The sequence below is a fragment of the Gopherus flavomarginatus genome, chromosome 25 (assembly GCF_025201925.1).
Source record: "Gopherus flavomarginatus isolate rGopFla2 chromosome 25, rGopFla2.mat.asm, whole genome shotgun sequence".
In the NCBI taxonomy this organism is placed as follows: domain Eukaryota; kingdom Metazoa; phylum Chordata; order Testudines; family Testudinidae; genus Gopherus; species Gopherus flavomarginatus.
In genome coordinates this window covers 11,009,803-11,029,598 of record NC_066641.1, presented here as the reverse complement: position 1 = coordinate 11,029,598, position 19,796 = coordinate 11,009,803, and the positions used below count along the sequence as shown (strand labels likewise).

At 53.5% G+C, this 19,796-nt stretch overlaps 1 protein-coding gene across 2 annotated transcripts in view; it reads right to left on the bottom strand.

Annotated features, from left to right (window-relative positions):
* Positions 1-19,796, bottom strand: part of ARHGAP23 (Rho GTPase activating protein 23) — a 125,763-nt gene that overhangs the window by 86,916 nt on the left and 19,051 nt on the right. The window contains exon 1 of one of the 2 annotated variants that reach the window (XM_050935295.1): positions 16,034-16,168. The exons of the other annotated variant lie outside the window; for it this stretch is intronic. Coding sequence (XP_050791252.1) covers positions 16,034-16,087 — 54 coding nt within the window. The 5' untranslated portion in view covers positions 16,088-16,168. Of the gene's footprint in view, positions 1-16,033; positions 16,169-19,796 lie in introns of those variants that run through there. 2 annotated transcript variants of the gene reach the window in all.

Sequence of the window (19,796 nt, the reverse complement as noted above, 5' to 3'; positions counted from 1 at the left end):
ACACAAACGAGGTTGACTCGGGTCAGTGAGCACTCAGGGTCTGGGGCCCAGGGCCCTGCTAGCGGGGTGGGTCAGAGCCCGAGTCCTGCTGTGATGGGTGCATGCCCTGTCATTTTGCAGTGTGGACACAGGCCTAGCCACAGACCTGGGTTAGAAGACCTGCACAGTGCAGTATGGATGCAATAGCATGGCTGCGAGACCCAGGCCCAGCAAACGTAAGCCTAGGTTTACACTGCAGCAGAAAAACCGAGTCCACAAGCCCGGGTCCCACAGACGGGGGTTTACAATGCAGAGGAGACGTACCCCTGTCATAACCTTAGTCCCAGATTTGGACCTTAGCGTCCAAAATATGGGGGTTAGCAAGAAAACCTCCAAGCTTAGTTACCAGCTTGGACCTGGTACCTGCTGCCACCACCCAAAAAATTAGAGTGTTTTGGGGCACTCTGGTCCCTCTGAAAAACCTTCCCTGGGGACCCCAAGACCCAAATCCCTTGAGTCTCACAACAAAGGGAAATAATCCTTTTTCCCTTCCCCCCCTCCAGGTGCTCCTGGAGAGATACACAGACACAAGCTCTGTGAATCCAAACAGAGTGAATCTCCCTCTCTGTTCCCAATCCTGGAAACAAAAAGTACTTTCCTATTCCCCCAGAGGGAATGTAAAATCAGGCTAGCAATCCAACACACCGATCTCCCCGATTCCTTCCTCCCACCAATTCCCTAGTGAGTACAGACTCAATTTCCCTGAAGTAAAGAAAACTCCAACAGGTCTTAAAAGAAAGCTTTATATAAAAAGAAAGAAAAATACATACAAATGTTCTCTCTGTATTAAGATGATATAACACAGGGTCGATTGCTTAAAAGAATATTGAATAAACAGCCTTATTCAAAAAGAATACAAATCAAAGCACTCCAGCACTTATATTCATGCAAATACCAAAGAAAAGAAACCATATAACTTACTATCTGATCTCTTTGTCCTTACACTTAGAAACAGAAGACTAGAAGGTAGAAACTGCTTCTCCAAAGCTCAGAGAAAGCAGGCAGACGACAAAAGACTCAGACACTCAATTCCCTCCACCCAAAGTTGAAAAAATCCGGTTTTCTGATTGGTCCTCTGGTCAGGTGCTTCAGGTGAAAGAGACATTAACCCTTAGCTATCTGTTTATGACACGCCCCCCAAATTGCAGACAGTGGGGAAGCTCACTGGCGGCGATTTCCTTCTAGAACTTTAAAATAAACAGATTATTACAACACATGCAACTTTACATATACTACTAAGTATATAACTAACAGACTTCTACATTTTAAGAACACTTTTTAACTACTGAATTCTGGGAAACTCTCACGGGAGAGTGCATCAGCTACTTTGTTAGAAGCTCCTGTGATGTGTTGAATTTCAAAATGAAAATCTTGGAGAGCTAAACTCCAACGAAGAAGTTTCTTGTTGTTCCCCTTGGCAGTATGAAGCCACTTTAGTGCAGCATGGTCAGTTTGTAGTTGGAACCGCCGTCCCCAAACATATGGGCGTAGCTTTTCCAGGGCGTACACAATGGCATAGCATTCCTTTTCACTGACTGACCAGTGACTTTCCCTCTCAGACAGTTTCTTGCTGAGAAACACGACAGGATGGAAGTTGTGATCTGTTGCTTCCTGCATGAGCACTGCTCCTATACCACGCTCAGATGCATCTGTGGTTACTAGGAATGGCTTGTCAAAGTCCGGGGCCCTGAGCACAGGGTCAGACATGAGCGTTGCCTTAAGTTGGGTAAAGGCCTTTTGACACTCATCAGTCCACTTAACTGCATTTGGCTGGGTCTTTTTGGTCAGGTCGGTCAATGGGGCAGCGATTTGGCTGTAGTGTGGTACAAATCGCCTGTAGTATCCGGCCAAGCCTAAGAAGGATTGGACCTGCTTCTTGGACCGTGGGACAGGCCACTTTTGGATAGCATCCACCTTGGCCTGTAGGGGGTTTATGGTTCCTCGACCCACCTGGTGCCCCAGGTAAGTCACTCTGTTTTGGCCTATTTGACACTTTTTGGCCTTAACAGTTAGTCCTGCCTGCCTGATGCGCTCAAAGACCTTTTCCAGGTGTAGTAGGTGTTCGGGCCAGGAGTCTGAAAAAATGGCCACATCATCGAGGTAGGCAACTGCAAATTCTCCCAGTCCAGCTAGTAGACCATCTACCAGCCTCTGGAAGGTGGCGGGTGCATTTCGAAGGCCGAAAGGAAGGACATTGAATTCATATACCCCCGCATGGGTGACGAATGCTGACCTCTCCTTGGCAGGTTCATCTAGCGGTACTTGCCAGTACCCCTTGGTTAAGCCTATTGTAGAGATGAACTGGGCACGTCCCAACTTCTCCAATAGCTCATCGGTACGTGGCATTGGATAGTTGTCCGGACGAGTTACAGCATTTAGCTTACGGTAGTCCACGCAAAAGCGTATTTCCCCATCTGGTTTGGGTACCAGAACCACTGGAGATGCCCATGCACTGGTAGATGAGCGGATTATACCCATCTGCAGCATGTTCTGGATCTCCCGTTCTATAGCAGCTTGGGCATGAGGAGACACCCGGTAGGGTGGGGTTCTGATTGATCTTTGTCCTTACACTTAGAAACAGAAGACTAGAAGGTAGAAACTGCTTCTCCAAAGCTCAGAGAAAGCAGGCAGACGACAAAAGACTCAGACACTCAATTCCCTCCACCCAAAGTTGAAAAAATCCGGTTTTCTGATTGGTCCTCTGGTCAGGTGCTTCAGGTGAAAGAGACATTAACCCTTAGCTATCTGTTTATGACAACCCCAAAAACTCCTCTCTCTCCAGGTACAGGCCCTTCCAGAAACAGTGAGCCCCATTCCACTCTCACTTTCCATTTGCACCTGTGCGAGACCAGAAACGGGCCCAAAAAGCCTTCCAGGGCTGGCCAAGCTCTCCTCAAACACAGCCACAGGAACCACCCCTCGGTTCTTTGTACCACCCCAGTGCAGCCGCAGCCACCTTGGACTAAGGCCCAGACCTCAAAGGTATTTAGCCTCCTAATTCCCAATGAAGCCCACTGACACAGGCACTTAAATACCTTCGAGGATTTGGCCCTCAACACCTGTCAGCCCACAAGACCTAAGCAGAGTCAACCATGGGAGGGGAAACCCCCAAGGAAACACACTGGAATTGGTGCGGGCTGCTCAGTAGGTGGGGACCAGGCCAGATCATTAATACGGCTAACGAGCAATGGAGTGGCTACTTATGAGGCCCAAATGCTCTGCTAATTAATGTGCCATCAATGTAACCTGCAGATTTGCTTGTTTTGCATGTCAGCTTCCTCATCAGGGGACAGACTCAGCTCACCGGACATAAACACGCAGTTAACAACTGCAATCGGATATTGACTGAGTCCCTTGCAATGCAAACACACCGGCATCCCCACCCCATCCAGGGCTGGCAATTAAATAGTCCAGAGTTCACACCCTGGTGAAGGAAGGGGGATTCAACCAACTGAACACAATCTGGGTGCTGCTGAAAGATGCTGGGTTGACAGGTCTGAAGATGAAAGCCCTTGATCAACAGTGCAGGCAGCCTCTCCAGTGTTATTTGAATTACACTATCACGGGAGATCAGCATCCCATGCCAGCTGGGCGCTTCACACAGCAAGAGACAGTCCCTGCCCTGAAGTGCCTTGCCCAAGATCCCCCAGGAAGTGAGTGGCAAAGCTGGGAATTGAAGGCAGGCCACCTGAGTTCCAATCCAGTGTCTCAACAACAAGCCCATGCTGCCTCTCAATGCCCTGGCCAGCAGACCTCAGCCCTGGCCTTGAGGAACTACTCTCCTAGGTAAGAGGGGAGCTGAGTCTCCACCGCCTATCAAAATCTTTCACCTCTCATTTAGACCCCTTCAGGAGGGGGTCGATTGGTGACAGGAGATGTGGGTGCCTGTCTACTGCAACCTGGGCTGAGTCCATTTTTTTTCCAGGAGATTTTTCCCTTGTACAGAGAGAAACCCAAGTCTAGACTGCCACATGTTAGATCAGGACAACACGAAACTGAACCTGACCAGGCCAGATTAGCGGCACTAATTGAAACAGTGAGTGAAAATGACCCAGTCCCCATGAAGTCAAAGGCAAAAGGCAAACAGCAAAAAGCAGCAGCGAACTGGATCTCTGACATTCTTTCAGATCCGGCTGGGGTGAAAGTTGCTTTGTTCTTTTCAAAGACAAAAAACTTTTATCTTGACAGCGCCTCATTTAATGCTCCGCTGTCAGCCAGAGCTGGATTCCCATCTGGCTCCGTTCCCCGCTCATCTGCATCATGACCAAACTAATCTCTCTCCTGGCAGCCTCAACACTTCAAATGTCAACTTCAGCTCAGCTGTGCTTTCATTCCTTTCATGTTTAAAAGCAACAGCTCCCAGCTCACCAGAGTCTCGCTCTGACTGTTTGTCCAGAGAGCAGGGCTTGCTGGCAGAGCATCAAGAGAAACTGGGAATCTGGGCTGAGAGTGTCGTCCCATTTCCTGACCTTTCCTGGAAATGTCAATGCTCCATCACAGAGCAGCCTCAGTGACCATGAAACCATCTCCAACCCAGGGACAGCACGCTGCATCTCACCAGCCCTGGGGCCCGAAATCCCTGCTCACTGAACCAACCCAGGTTCTGCCACACATGGAGAGAACACGACCCTGTCTAAACTGAGGGAGGGCGTTGTATGACTGTGACTACAGCAATACAGTGCCACTGCCCTGGTCTACCCTTAATATTTAGATTGATGAGCTATGCTGTGAAAAATTCACACCCCCTGAGCACCACAGTTAAGCTGACCTAAGCCCTGATGGGACAATTCTTCCAAAACTCCTTCCACTGACGTAAGAAGCTTCTACGGTACAGCACTGCAGTGGCATGAGAGCAGGTGTCCCACTCCAGGGCCTTTAGGGTATCCCTGCCCTAACACAGGCAAGGGAAGGACTTCCCCGGTACATTACGGGGACATGCATATCGGCCCCATTTTGCATGGGTGCAGTGAGCCTGTCCTGTGGCTTTGCACTTACGTCACAGTATCGATGTGACATGTTGCTAGACAAGCCCAGAACCATGCAGCCCGGATGGATGCAGTCCCTGCCCCCAGCTATTGCATCACGCTCCCCAATCCAGAGCCTATTGGATGCACAAAAGCTGCACTCCCTTGATGGCCAGAGGCCTCCAGGACTTCTGTTTTTTCATTGAAAAAACACTCTAAGTTCCAAAACATACATGCAGATCGATAACCCACGACCTCCATGTGCCTTCCCTGAAACAGGGCAGAACTATCCAGCACGACAGGCAAGGAAACTGGCTCATGCTGACAGGAGCAAGGTGCACTTAACCCCTGCCCTAGCTGATAAACAGGCCTGGCTTCACACGGGACAAATCTCTCGGTTTGCCCATGTGCATCCAAGGATCTGACTCTAAGGAGGAGGGAAAAGTAACCACATGTGATGCCCGAGTGCTGTCTCCCGCCGCCGTTCTCCTCCCGTGACTCCAGGGGCTGGTAGGTTCCCCCATCGCCCCACCTCAGGAACTGAGGTTTCCGACCAGGCCGCCCTGCCCCTGTAACGGAAGAGCAAGGAAGCAGAGTGTTTTCCCGCTGCGCCCCCGGAGCAAGGAAAAGCAGCGATGACTATTTTAAACAGCCGTCTTCCTGCTAATTAATGGAGCACGGGGCTGACGTGGGGCTGCTGGCTCATTGTTCAGTGCTAATAATGGACTCGCACATGCCACTCACGCATTCCGCAGCACGGAGCTCTCTGACCCATGAACACAATGTGTTAATTTACAGCGCTGCCTGCCTGCCTGCCATTCCCTATCAGGCTCCGCAGATGGGGAGGGGGTGGGGGTGGCTCAGTGACGAGAACGGGGCTTTGGGGAGTACAAACTGCAGCAGAAGCGGCTCAACCTCTGCACCAGAGAGCGCACGAGCCGGCCTGCGCCGAAACAGAATGCTGGGCCATGTGGATTCGCTCTCACGTGCCTCTCCACCCCCAGCCGGAGACAATGCTCCTGTGCAAAGCCATGCCAATCTTTCAACACACCTCGGTCACGTGGCCTGTACGAAACCTGCCAGTTCATGAGGAGGGCGATTAGGGATATGCCAGAAGCATCGAGAGGCTTCCACTGAGATCACGGCCCTGGTGTGCTAGGTGCTGTACAGACACATCTGCGCTAGAAGTGGAAGTGGGACTGTAGCAGATAGGCACAGGCATGCTAGCTTTAATCCAGCGAGCGCACCAGCAATATAGATGTGACAACGGGCTTCAGCATGGGTCTAGCATCTGGAGAGGTCTGCCTGGACCCCTTCCCCTGCAATGCAGCTATCCCCTGAGTGAATGAGAGGCCCTGCCCCTAAGAACTTACACTCAAATAGAGCAGACCAAAGGATTATGATCCGCATGGTACAGGTGAGAACCAGAGGCAGGGAGAGATTAAGTGACTTGCCCAAGGCCCCCGCAGGAGGGGTTGGGGTTCTGTGGCAGAGCTGGGATTGGTAGATGGCAATAGCTGGCGCTTACTTCAGCTCCTCTGCATTCATTATTTAAACAGGCAAAGTGCTGTCAAGTGCTCTGAGTAAACAGCCAGAGAAGGGACCAAAAGAATCTCTCCCTCCTTCCTGTCTCTCAGGGAGAACCACCTTAGGTGTCTCTTGGAGCAGCGTCGTTTCAGGCACAGATGTGATTGCATTTTGGCTGGGTCCCTTTAACTGGCAGCTCTGTTACACTCGTGGGTGCAGGAGCCCTGAATATTCTCCTCGGGCCTGACCCAACGCCCATTGGAGTCAGTGACAGTCCTTCCTCTGTTCTCAAGGGGGCTTCTGGATCAAGTGTAAGAGCAGCGGCTCTGCTCAGCGGGGAACACAGGTCGCTGCAGATTGAACAAGCATCTTTCTTCCCCTGTCCTTGCAGGGTTGCCAGGTGGCCAGAGAACCAATAATTGCAACCTAGTCTACGTGACACGTCTTAAACCTACGGCCCCAACAATAGAAATGCCTAAAAGGCTCCTGCCGCGTGTCCCCCTGGTCAAACCTTCCAGGCTAAGCGGAGTCAGGACTGCAAGGAGAGTCTCTGAGGAAACACTGGGGTGCTGCAGGAAGTGAGGCTGGCAATACAGCAGGAGGGGCTCTTCCCTCCAAGTTCGCAGCGACCTGAGGCTTTGGTGCCAGGCACGACTGCAGCCCTGATCACTTACAGTGAACTTCCCTCTCTAGCTTGCGTGCTGTCTGCAGAACTCCACCCCAGAAGTAGCCGCATTTCAGCAGAGGTAGCTGGTGAAGAGAATTGGGGGGCGGCAGTACAAAAGGGATTGGAAGAGCATGTTACTACGCACAAAAGTAGATCGTTTGTTTCAAAAACAATCCTTAAAATAGCCTGTTTCTCAGGGGTCTCAAGTCAGGCACTCGGAATCACCGACCACTTTTGACAGGGTAGGTCTGTGTTCCCCTGATGGCCACATGGCCATCTCTCTCTCTTTCATTCAGAACAGGTCCTCCCACTTCCTCCCTCTCCTGTCTCCATTCAAATCTAAGAGATCGGGAAGCCCTGAGCTACACGAGACACCAAGAGGGAGCTTCTCTCTGAGCAGGAGAGGAAGCGGGACGGAGCCTTCGAGAAATGGAGGAAGAAGGCCTGCTGGCTCGGCTGTGCTCTTCCTCAGACTCCGCCTCCTCTGCTGAGCTGTCCTAAAAACAGCATTATCAACAGCAGGCCCTAGAGGAGGACCAGAATTCCGTTTCCTGTTTTTCCCGTGGAAACCCTCAAATAGAAGCTGGCCTCATTTTTGGTGGTGGTTGTTTTTTGGTGGGGGGTGGGGGCTAACAATGAGCCGTTTCCTCTGACAGCTTGGAAAGGCACCTCGGGCTCAGCTCCCCACAGCACTGCTGGCGGGAAATCCGACCCAGCAAGGCCAGGGGAAGGCTGACCTCCATTCCCTGCCCCTCTCAAGGACACAAAGGGGGCGCATCGCTCTCTGGCCTGCTGCTGGAGAACCTAGCAGCAGCCCCTATCTGCTCGAAGGGTCCCTTGGACTCCACCCGGGGCTACTCGGATGAGTAAAGGTTCCGGGATCAGGTTCAAGGTTGGGCTGGACAGCAAATAATGGGCTGAGAACAGCTGGCGTACAGGATACTAGGCCATGCGATAACAGGGCTGGAGTTTCACAATGAAACTCTATGTAGCTGAATGAAGGTTACAGCTGCAGCCCTGCGCCTATCCCACAGTTTGCCAGGAGATTAATGGCTCTTTCACACCATTCGCTCTCCATCGCCCCACTCAAACTTGGCCTCTGGAGCAGGATGTCCCTGGAGGATTGTGGGATCGCAAACTGCCGCACTCCCGCAGCTTACGCTGATGCAATGGGAAATTCCAGGCCTCATCCTGGTCTCCTCTGGCAGCTCGGAAAGCTCCTCTCTCCTTTGAGCTACGGCCTGGGGCCAGAGGGAGGGCAGCTCTGTGGCACTAGGTGGAGCCTCTCCTGTGCAGATGGTGCCCACCACATGTTTTCCGTAGATTAATAGCGGCTAACATTCTTCAGCCCACACACATTTCTAATCAGAAGCTTGAGAACCTTGTTGGACTCTCTCCTGCTCTCTCTCTTTTCCGTATGACTCTGAAGTTTAAAAATAATCTTGATGCTCCGAGGGGGCTAGATTCCCTAGCTGGTGCAAAGCAGCACTGGGCCAGTGAAGTCAATAGAGCTCTGCCCACGTACCCCCAACTAGGGATCTTGCCCTGACACCGGGGCTGCGGGGAATCCTTACTCACCCGGCATCACTGCAAGACAATGCACTCAGCTACGTAGCCACAATAGGGCAATTGTCACAACAAGGCTACTCGTCCCTTTCCCACCCTCCCCACGCATAATCCCATGAACAGCACCACTGTGACGCCTTCCCCCCACCTCGCTGCCACTACCCCCGCAAGCTGCTCACGTGACCACATGCTTCTTGTGACTCGCAGACCCAAGCAACGCCCTAGGTCAAAGCACAGCACCACGTGTGCTGTTAGACCCAGCTGTCCCGACGTCTACCTGGGCGTGTTTTCAAGCTACCCAGCCAAAGGTCACCCAACCACGGCAAGTGTTGCTGTGTGAATTCACCGCAAGCAGCATTGATTTGAGTCTCATTTTTAAATATCTTAATTAAGGGGGTGGGGCTAGTCTCCCCTGGGCAGGTATACTGGGTTCCCTTGGAGAACCAGGCTGCTAGTACCTGCTGCATACATCTGCACGCAGATCCCTTGGACAGCAGAGTAGGGAAGAGCCCATTCTCTGGAGCCAGAATATCCTTACAGTGAACCGGACAGACGGGAAACCTCCGGGAGGTCATCAAGCCCGTCCCCTCGGAGCCAGTGCAGGCCTGTGCTCACTGGCACCGCCGCCAGAGTTGCGGCATGTCTCATTTCAAATGTCTCAAGTCATTGGGGTTTCCATCACTTCCCTTGGGAGATTAGTTCACAGCCTCGCTGTCAGGAAGCTTCTCCTAACATCCAGCTCAAATTTTCCCTTTGCTCAGTGTCAGCCAAGAAACACCTCTAATGCCAGAACCACCCTCAGCAAGTTTGCAGATGACACTAAACTGGGAGGAGCGGCAGATACACTGGAGGGTAGGGACAGGATACAGAGGGACCTAGACAAATTAGAGGATTGGGCCAAAAGAAATCTGATGAGGTTCAACGAGGACAAGTGCAGAGTCCTGCACTTAGGACGGAAGACTCTCATGCACTGCTACAGACTAGGGACCGAGTGGCTAGGCAGCAGTTCTGCAGAAAAGGACCTAGGGGTTACAGTGGATGACCAGGCCCCAGTGCAAACCACTAGTGTAGACAGGAAAAGCCAAGCCATGATCTGCACCCAGGTAAGCTGAACCTTTGTCGGTCTACATTTTGCATCATCACAACTATGTTAGCGCCCAGCCACTGATGGCTGTTACTAGGATACATCTCAGTGCAGACAAGACCTTTACATATTTACCTGGAGCAGGTGCCAAAAACGCTGGGAACCACTGGACCAAACTTCATGTTGCACAGAAAATCCCTGTCAAAGACGTGTTGTCCAGGCAGTGAGAAAGAGACAGAGACTTCGTCTTTCAAAGGCAACCGGAATCAAAGTGCTCACCCTCAGACCCAGATCAATGACACTGCTCCACAGGCTGCAATCTTCCCCAGCAGACCCCCCCCATTCACTGAGACTTTACTTCCTTTGATAGTCCCCCGCCTTCTTCCTCCAAACAGTTCACTAGAGTGAAACACCACTAACCCCTCTCTGGTCTAGGCTCCAAGGAGCAGAACCACATGCCATTGCTGTATATCACCAAAGTCCTCAGAGGTGGGTTTGTTTCTGGGCTGCCGCAGAGCAAAACTGGAGGAGTTTTTAACAAAAATTCTGCAAGTAACCAGTCTGTATAGCAGACTGAATCCCTTCTGATGTCTGTCACAAAACAAAGAGCCATTTGGGAAGTAATCGAGGTTTCTGAAAGAACACTGTCAGGTGAAAAAGACAGCCAATATTTTCACACTGGTGAACTTAGCATAAGACGCCTGAATGCATCCTCGAACATGTAAGCAAGTGGCCTGATTTTCAGAGGTCGTTCAGCTCTCACAGGTCACAATGATTATTTAGGTGGTGTAAAGATAGAGTGAGGTGCCCAATTTTAAGCACACAGGTTTGAAAACCTTGGCTCATATACATTTCTCTTTAAATTGGATACTTGTCTCTGTTACAAGTGACCTCTTAGTTTACTAATGGGACATTATCACTGAAAATCTAATCAGTTTTTTCAAAATGAGCTTAAAAATCAATTTCACAGAGGCCACTTGCTCCAGCATCCCCTTGTTGACGTTTGTGCTTTTATGACGACATTTTCCTACGTCTCTTTTTTAAATTTCTTTCGCATCACTGTGTGAAAGTCCCATATGGGACAACAGCTAGCTGGCTACAGAGGGGGCAAAAGAGAAACTGACTCTAAGTGGGGTGCGGAGGGGTAACAAGAAATATTTTATAAAAGCAGCAAAGAGTCCTGTGGCACCTTATAGACTAAGACGTACTGGAGCATGAGCTTTCGTGGGTGAATACCACTTCATCGGATGCATCACCCACGAAAGCTCATGCTCCAATACGTCTGCTGGTCTATAACGTGCCACAGGACTCTTTGCTGCTTTTACAGATCCAGACTAACACAGCTACCCCTCTGATACAGGAAATATTTTCTTATCTAATCCCTTCCATATAGTCTCTCAGGCTCCAATCCTGTAAGCTGCTCCATTCAGGCAGCCCCACAAGGAGGGAGAAATAAGACTGGTCAGTTTCATGGCTGTTTCTAGTAAGTTTCACTTTCCAATTCACAGGCACTAGCCCAGTGCATTCAGCTGCATTCAAGGTGCCTGTGCATTCGCACATGCACACACACATCCTACAGCACTTACTGCTGGAGGCAGCGTATGCGCAGCGATGATGGGGAGGTGCCCATGCCCTAGACTGGCAGGCCACACCCAAAAAGCATGTCAAACAGGCTTGGCTACCAGACTAGGAATCACTCGGATGGAATCCAGTTCAGCTGCCATGTGACTGCATCAGGAGAGTGAAGGGACGGAGAAGAGACACTCTCTGCCCGCACTTTGCTCTTCCACTCCTCCCGCCCCAGCACCCTCATGCAAGACAAAGCGTAGGATTGTGCCCTCACCCCAGAAGGATGAATTGGTATCAACAGAGGAAGGCTTAGCAGAGGCCAAGCGAACCTCATGTGACTAGTTCTTGTTCTTCCTAATTCAAGGCTAATGAACCATAGTAAATATTCACGCAGAGCAACACTACTCCACCCAGGCTAAGCTCACTCAGCCAGGTACTATGCTGAGGCACAACTGAGGTTGAGAATCTATTCTAAGCAGAGAAATTTCACTGGTCCTTACATAACTATAAAATTAAACATACACACAAAGACCACACATCTATTGTCTTTTACCAAGGCCTGTTCTTAGTTTCCTGGTAAATAATAGTTTGTTTTTCATGCATTCAACACGACAGCCCAGAAGGCGGCCTAAATTAGTTTTCAGCTGGCTCCAGATGGTGAGGGAGAGAGCGAGGCCTAGAAGATAGCACACCAGACTGGGACTCGGGAGACATGGGGTATAGTCCCTGCTCTGCCACTGGCCTGCTGGGTGACCTTGGGGCAAGTCATGTCGCTTCCCCGTGCCTCAGTTTCCCTGCCTGCAAAATGGGGATGATGATATGACCCTCCCTTTGTGAAGTGCTTTGAGGCCTACTGATGAAAAGCCCAGTATTATTATTCTTGCCTCGGTTTTGGGGACACTAAAAATCACCCAAAATCTTTTGTAAAAGAAAACGTATGGCATGTATGCAGGCCACTGGGGAGAAGCCCGACCCAGGTTTCCACTCAGAAACAGAGCACAAAAGACAGTATTCAAAATCATAGCGCTACACCAAACTCCCAAACCATCAGCGAGATGCAATCTGTAGCTCTACACGCGGGTGGATTCAAACGCCAAGCAACGCACAAATGCCAGAATTCAAACTCACAACAGGACCCAAGTGCCAAGACACAACACACAATTAGCTCTCTAGGTTAAGCACTAAAATAGTAAACGACAGAGTTTTCTCTGCAAGGCACAAGTGCCAGGCAGGACTGAGCCTCCAGAGAGCATCTTGGGCTACGCATTTTAAGTCACATCAGCACAGCACCCGTGAGCTCCTAGCGCAGGGTTTCAAAGCCACAGTCCCAGATTGCGACAGCAGGATCACGCAAAAGCCCTGCTGGTATTTCATGTTCATAGTAAAAACATCTGGTAAGAAACTCCACATCTGTACAGCAGCTACTGTAATGGGGAAAAAGAGGAGGCAGGTACACAGGAACCAATGAGCCTTCTCCCGCTGCTTTAGCTTTTGTGGGCACTTTTAGAGCACTGCTCTGAGCAATGAGAAATACTGCCACGGCACTTTCCAGCTGAGGATTTCCAAGCACTTTTGAAAAGGCAGGCCAGTATCAGTATCCCCCTTTTACAGGTGGGGAAACCGAGGCAGCAAGAGATTAAAGTGACTGAAGCCAGCTTGTCAGTAGCAGAGCCAGGAATAGACTCAAGGTCTCCGAATGCCCAGTTCTCTGTGCTCTGACCACTAGACAACTCTGCTTCCCTTGGTGGAAGAGGGCCCTTTTAAACCACAGACAGCACCAAAAAAGAAAAGAGTGGAATAAGGCAAAGGCTGGGATTTTGGCTCCTAAATTCCTTAGGCTCTTTGGGAAAATCTCTGCCCTAATATCACTGATAACGAGGAAACTTCCAAGAGATTAAACACAAGCCATGGTTAATACGCCACACTGCTACTGAACAGCGTCTTCATTTCCAAAGCATTACGCACAAGTTAATTAATCCTGCGAGGCGGGTTATATTAGGCCCATTCCATGGACAGAAGAGGCGAGTTTAACAACTCGCAACAAAGGAACACAGACCGAATTCAGCCCCGGGGCGAGGAGGCACCGCCTCCACTGAAACCTACAGGAGCTGGGCCAGCTTCACAACAACAACCAGTCTGGCTTCCTGTCTCAAAGCCACTCCAGGCACCAAATTTCATCCACAAACACAAGAATCCGGACAAATGCAGCAAGAGGCCCAGACGTTTTTCTGCAAACAAGCCTTCCAAATACCCCAGTCTACAGCAGACGCAGGATTCCCCCAAACTGTCTCTCTCTCCCACCCCATGCACTCCCTTTCTGGTTTCTCTACCCACACCCACACCTTTGGCTTCCTCAACCGTAATACCCAGCAGAAGCAAATTGAGCAATGTGCATCTTCGAGAAAACACCTTTGCTGTGTCATGGCACGAGCACGGGGCGAAGGCATGACTCGAAATGGGGCCCGATCCTGCGCTCTCTGCTTCCGCTGAAGTCAAGGGACATTGACATGCAGCAGGTAGCCAGATCTGGTGGCCAGAGGGCAGGTGAGGTGGTCAAAAGGGGTGAGATACCCCTGGTTTACCACAGGAATAACGTTGCCACTTTCTATGCAGTATTTTTTCCCCCTCTCCGAAAATGGGAGCCCCAACTGGTCTAAACTGATGCAGTTCCACTGAGCGCTATCTGATCTAGTCTAGCAACGTCTGAGTTTCTACGACTTCGAGTCACAGCAGTCATGTGGGCAGCACAGGCTTTCAAGTCAACGTAGCTGCCCAGGTTGACTTCGGTTGGGGATCTATTCCCGTAGCTCAAAGTGGGGGTGGGGGTGGGATCTGCTTAAAGCAGCGTCAGCTCACAGACCTCCAAAATTAAAAGCAAAACCAAAAACTCATCCAGCCGAAGGGGCCGGTTCTCGAGGATTTCTTGCGTGACTCTATGCTGCTGAGCCGGAAGGCTTGCCACACAGACCTCTCCCAGGCTGATAAGGAGCACTGAGCAGCCTGGAGTCAGCGGGGGAGACAAAGGTAACAGTGGATGGATGGACCAAGATGGTCAGCAGAGATCCTTCCTAGACCTGGCTAAGCCAACTCACAAACAGCAGGCTGCCAGACCGCACCGCCCACCCCCATGGTCAACCTCTCCATTCAACTCCCTGCTAGCAGCCACCCACACCAGCAGCACTGTGTCTGCTGGCAGTCTGCACCTCCCTGTGGAAGTACCAGCAGACACCGTCCCAGCCTCCCCGCAGAGTGCTGGCATCGGAGCCGCCAGCCGTCCTGCCCTCAGACTCCGCACTACCAACCTCCCCACCAGCACAAGCCCCCCCACCTGTCCCACAGTACCAACTTCCCCACCTGCCCCATGGTACCAACCTCCCCACAGAACCAGCAGCAAAGTATCCATCCTGGGCAGTCACTTTCCTCAATACCAGCCCCTCCGTCACCGGTCGCTACGTGCGCAACTCCCCACCAGCACCCCAGTGCCATCCCCTGTTGGGCCACTCCTGCCCTCCAAGCCAGCCCCAAATGTAGTGTCAGTCCCCCCAGTGCCTGTTGCCCATCCCATGCCAGCCCCCCAGTGCCAGTCCCAGGCCCCACAGCCCCCACAACCTAAGCCCCTCCAATGCCCCCTTAGGTCCAGTCCCTAATCCTCCCCAGCCCCCACGATGTCCCCCCACTTCAGCCTCCCAACTGCCCCCAAACGTCCCCCAGCCCCTCAAGGTCCCCCTGTCCCAGGCTCCTAACATCCCCCTAGTTACCCCCGGCCCCTCAACATCCCCCCAGGCCTCCAACGTCCCCCCTGCAGTCCTGATCCCCAGCCCCCCACGTCCTCAGCCCCCCCACAACCCTGCTTCCCAGCCCCCAAGTTCCCCCCATTCCAGGCTCCTAACATCACCCTAATTACTCCCAGTCTCAGGCTCCCAACGTCCCCCCTCCAGTCCGTGGTCCCCCCAGCCCCACCGCACAGCCCTGCTCTCCAACCCCCCAGTCCCAGCCCCCCCACACAGCCCCTCCACGCCCCCAAAGTCCCCCAGTTCCAGTCCCAGCCCCTCCACGCCCCCAACGTCCCCCAGTTCCAGTCCCAGTCCCCCCACAGCCCCTCCACGCCCCCCAGTTCCAGTCCCAGTCCCAGCCTCCCCACAGCCCCTCCCCGCCCCCGTCACCCAGTTCCAGTCCCAGCCCCCTCACAGCCCCCCCACAACCCCAAAGTCCCCCAGTTCCAGTCCCAGTCCCAGCCTCCCCACAGCCCCTCCCCGCCCCCGTCCCCCAGTTCCAGTCCCAGCCCCCTCACAGCCTCCCCACACCCCCAAAGTCCCCCAGTTCTAGTCCCAGCCCCCCACGGCCCCCCCACGCTCCCAAAGTCCCCCAGTTCCAGTCCCAGCCCCCCCCCACAGGACCTCCACACCCCCAACGTCCCCCCAACATCCCCCAGTTCCAGTCCCAGCCCCCCCACACTCCCAACATCCCCCAGTTCCAGCCCTCCCCCACAGCCCTGCTCCCCAACCCCCCAACATCTCCCCAGGCCCCCAACGTCCCCCAGTTCCAGTTCCAGTCCCACCCCCCACGGCCCCCAACGTCCCCCAGTTCCAGCCCCCACGTCCCCCCAGCCGCGCTCACCTCGGGGCTGCGGGGCGGCGGGATCCCGACCAGGCAGAAGGCGACTCCATTCATCGGGGAGCCGGCGGCGCTGGGCACCGAGCGGGGCGGACGGGGCTGGGCGGGCGCGGCTCCGGCTCTGGCTCCGGCTCCGGCTCCGCCTCCTCCGGGCTCCGGCGCGCCAGAGACTCCCGCCCCCGCGGCCCCGGGCGGAGCGGGGACAGCGACCGCCCTGAGCCGAGCGGGCCGACGGGCGGGGCTGGCACGGCCAGGGGCTGACAGACCCGGGGGCACCCGGGACAGGGACAGATCCCGGGACAGGGACAGACCCGGGGGCACCCGGGACAGGGACAGATCCCGGGACAGGGACAGACACGGGGACAGGGACAGACCCGGGGGCACCCGGGACAGGGACAGACGGGAACAGGGACAGACACGGGGACAGGGACAGACCCCAGGACAGGGCCCGACGGACAGTGACAGACACCGGGACAGGCACCGATGGCCACAGGGACAGACCCTGGGACAGGGACAGACACCGGGGCACCCGGGACAGGGACCAACCCTGGGACAGGGACAGAGTGACAGGGACAGACACGGGGCACCCGGGACAGGGACCAACCCCAGGACAGGGACAGAGTGACGGGGCAGACCCTGAGACTGGGACCGATGGCCACACGGACAGACACCGGGACAGGGACAGAGTGACAGGGGCAGACACGGGGCACCCGGGACAGGGACCAACCCCAGGACAGGGACAGAGTGACAGGGACAGACACGGGGCACCCGGGACAGGGACCAACCCCAGGACAGGGACAGAGTGACGGGGCAGACCCTGAGACTGGGACTGATGGCCACACGGACAGACCCCGGGACAGAGGCAGACCCTGGGACAGGGACTGATGGACACACGGACAGACCCCGGGACAGGGGCAGACCCTGGGACAGGGACTGATGGACACACGGACAGACCCCGGGACAGGGGCAGACCCCGAGACAGGGACCGATGGACACAGAGACAGAGTGACTGGGACAGACCCTGGAACAGGGACAGACCCCAGGACAGGGGCAGAGTGACAGGGGCAGACCCTAAGACAGGCACCAATGGCCACAGGGACAGACACGGGGGCACCAGCGACAGGGACAGACCCAGTGACAGGGGCAGATCCCGAGACAGGCACCGATGGCCACAGGGACAGAGTGACAGGGACAGACCCCGGGACAGGCACTGATGGACACAGGGACAGAGTGACAGGGACAGACCCCAGGACAGGCACTGATGGACACAGGGACAGACCCTGGGACAGGGACCGATGGCCACAGGGACAGACACGGGGGCACCCGGGACAGGGACCGACGGGGACAGAGGCAGAGTGACGGGGCAGACCCCGAGACAGGCACCGATGGCCACAGGGACAGACCCCAGGATAGGGACCGATGGGGACAGGCACTGATGGCCACAGGGACAGATTCAGGCATGGACAAACAGACAGACAGGAACACCGCAGGACACAGAGACATAGGTTAGAGTTAGGGACTGGCGTGGACAGACGGACAAACAGAGGGATAGGCATGAATGGACAGACAGAGTCACACCAGCACAGGCAAACACCAGGGCTGATGGACAGGAGCTGGCATGGACAGAGCGACACCAGGAGGGGGCTTGGGATAGGCAGAGCAGAGGCTGGCATGGACAGGGATTGGCAGGCAGAGGGACGGGTAGAGGCGGGGGGACTGGCACAAGGCAGGGAACGGACAGACACTGAGATGGGCAGAGCAGGGACTAGCACAGACATAGAAAACGGGACAGCATGGTAAGAACCACACACAGACAGCCGCAGAGCTGGGATAAACAGAGGGCCTGGCAGAGACAGACACTATTAGGGGGTCCCAGCTTCATTTCCCCAGAGAGAACCTACATCAAGTAGCAGAGAAAGGGTGGACAGCGGAGGGCACCGTTAACCCTTCCTGCACCTCCCTGCCACCTGCAGCTTTGCCCAGGGTATACAAAACAACCCTGCAGGCGCTGAAATGAAACCCAGGGTGTGCATGAAGACACTGGGCATCACAAAAGCTTCTGCTCTCAGCCCAGATGCCCAGTAGCTTCTGCCCTGCCACCTCCCTCACCCTACCCTGTAAATGCCTATTTGCATCTCGGCATCAAAATAATCATTAAGCATTGCACAGAGACATAAGAACAGCCATACTGGTCAGACCAAAGGTCCATCTAGCCCGGTAAACTGTCTTCCAACGGTGGCCAAAGCCAGGTGCCCCAGAGGGAATGAAGAGAACAGGGAATCATCAAGCGATCCATCCCCTGTTGCCCATTCCCAGCTTCTGGCAAACAGAGGCTCAGGACAAACTAAACTCTCTCACACACACACAATTGCCAAGGAGAGTGAAAACCTCTCTCTTAGGATGGTGCAACAGAGGAAGGATGGTCCAGTGGTTACACCGCTTGCCTAGGATTTGGGAACCTTGGATTTAACTCTCTGCTCTGCCACACACTTCCCATGTGACCTTGGGCAAGTCACTTAATCTCGCTGTGTCTCGGTTCCCCGTGTATTAACAGGAATGTTGTAAGCAAGACATGAGAAGTAATTCTTCTGCTCTACTCCGCGCTGCTTAGGCCTCAACTGGAGTATTGTGTCCAGTTCTGGGCGCCACGTTTCAGCAGAGATGTGAACAAACTGGAGAAAGCCCAGAGAAGAGCAACAAAAATGATTAAAGGTCTAGAAAACATCACCTATGAGGGAAGATTGAAAAAATTGGGTTTGTTTAGTCTGGAAAAGAGAAGACTGAGAGGGGACGTGTAACAGTTTTCAAGTATGTAAAAGGTTGTTACAAGGAGGAAGGAGAAGAACAGTTCTTCTTAACCTCTGAGGACAGGACAAGAAGCAATGGGCTTAAACTGCAGCAAGGGAGGTTTAGGCTGGACATTAGGAAAAAATTCCTAACTGTCAGGGTTTTTAAGCACTGGAATAAATTGCCTGGGGAGGTTGTGGAATCTCCATCATTGGAGATTTTTAAGAGCAGGTTAGACAAACACCTGTCAGGAATGGTCTAGATAATACTTAGTCCTGCCATGAATGCAGAGGCCTAGACTAGATGACCTCTCGATTCTGGTTCACACTGGAGAATCTGGGACAGAACCCAGGAGTCCTGACTGCCAGGTCCCAGCTATAAACTGGAGCATCAGGGCCCCAGCTCCCATTAGGCAGGCTGAGCCTGCCAATATGTCATCTTCCTTCCTGCCAGAGCCAGACTCAGCTGAGTAAGCGCCCCTTCTTTTCCAAACCATCATCGCTCAGGCTACATAATTCAGCAGAGAGGAAATGGAAGGGCATGTGACAGGAAGAGCAAAACAAGGCAGGGGAAAAGAGGGAGGAATTGTGACCATGTCTGTCTGGATGGAGAGACCCAGACGGGGGCATGGGGGATGGGAGAGCAAAAGCCACAAGACCAGAGAATGCTGGCACTAAAGGCGACATTTGCCTACGGATCAGAGCAGACTGAGACTCGGGAGTCCTGGTGTCTGTTCCTAGTTCTTGAGGGAGTTCAGTCTGGGGCTTATAGCTGGGGAGCAGCAGTCAGGACTCCTGGGTTCTGCTCTTCAATCTTGCAGCCTGAAGTTTTGGTCTAGCTGGGTCCTGGCAGGGGAGGACTGCTTGGTTCTGTTCCTTGCAGTAGACAAAAGCCGGGCTTGGGGCTTGCAGCTGAGGACCAGGAGCTGTGGGCTCTGTTCCTGGTTCTGCCACTGCCCCATTGTGTGACTTTGGGAGAA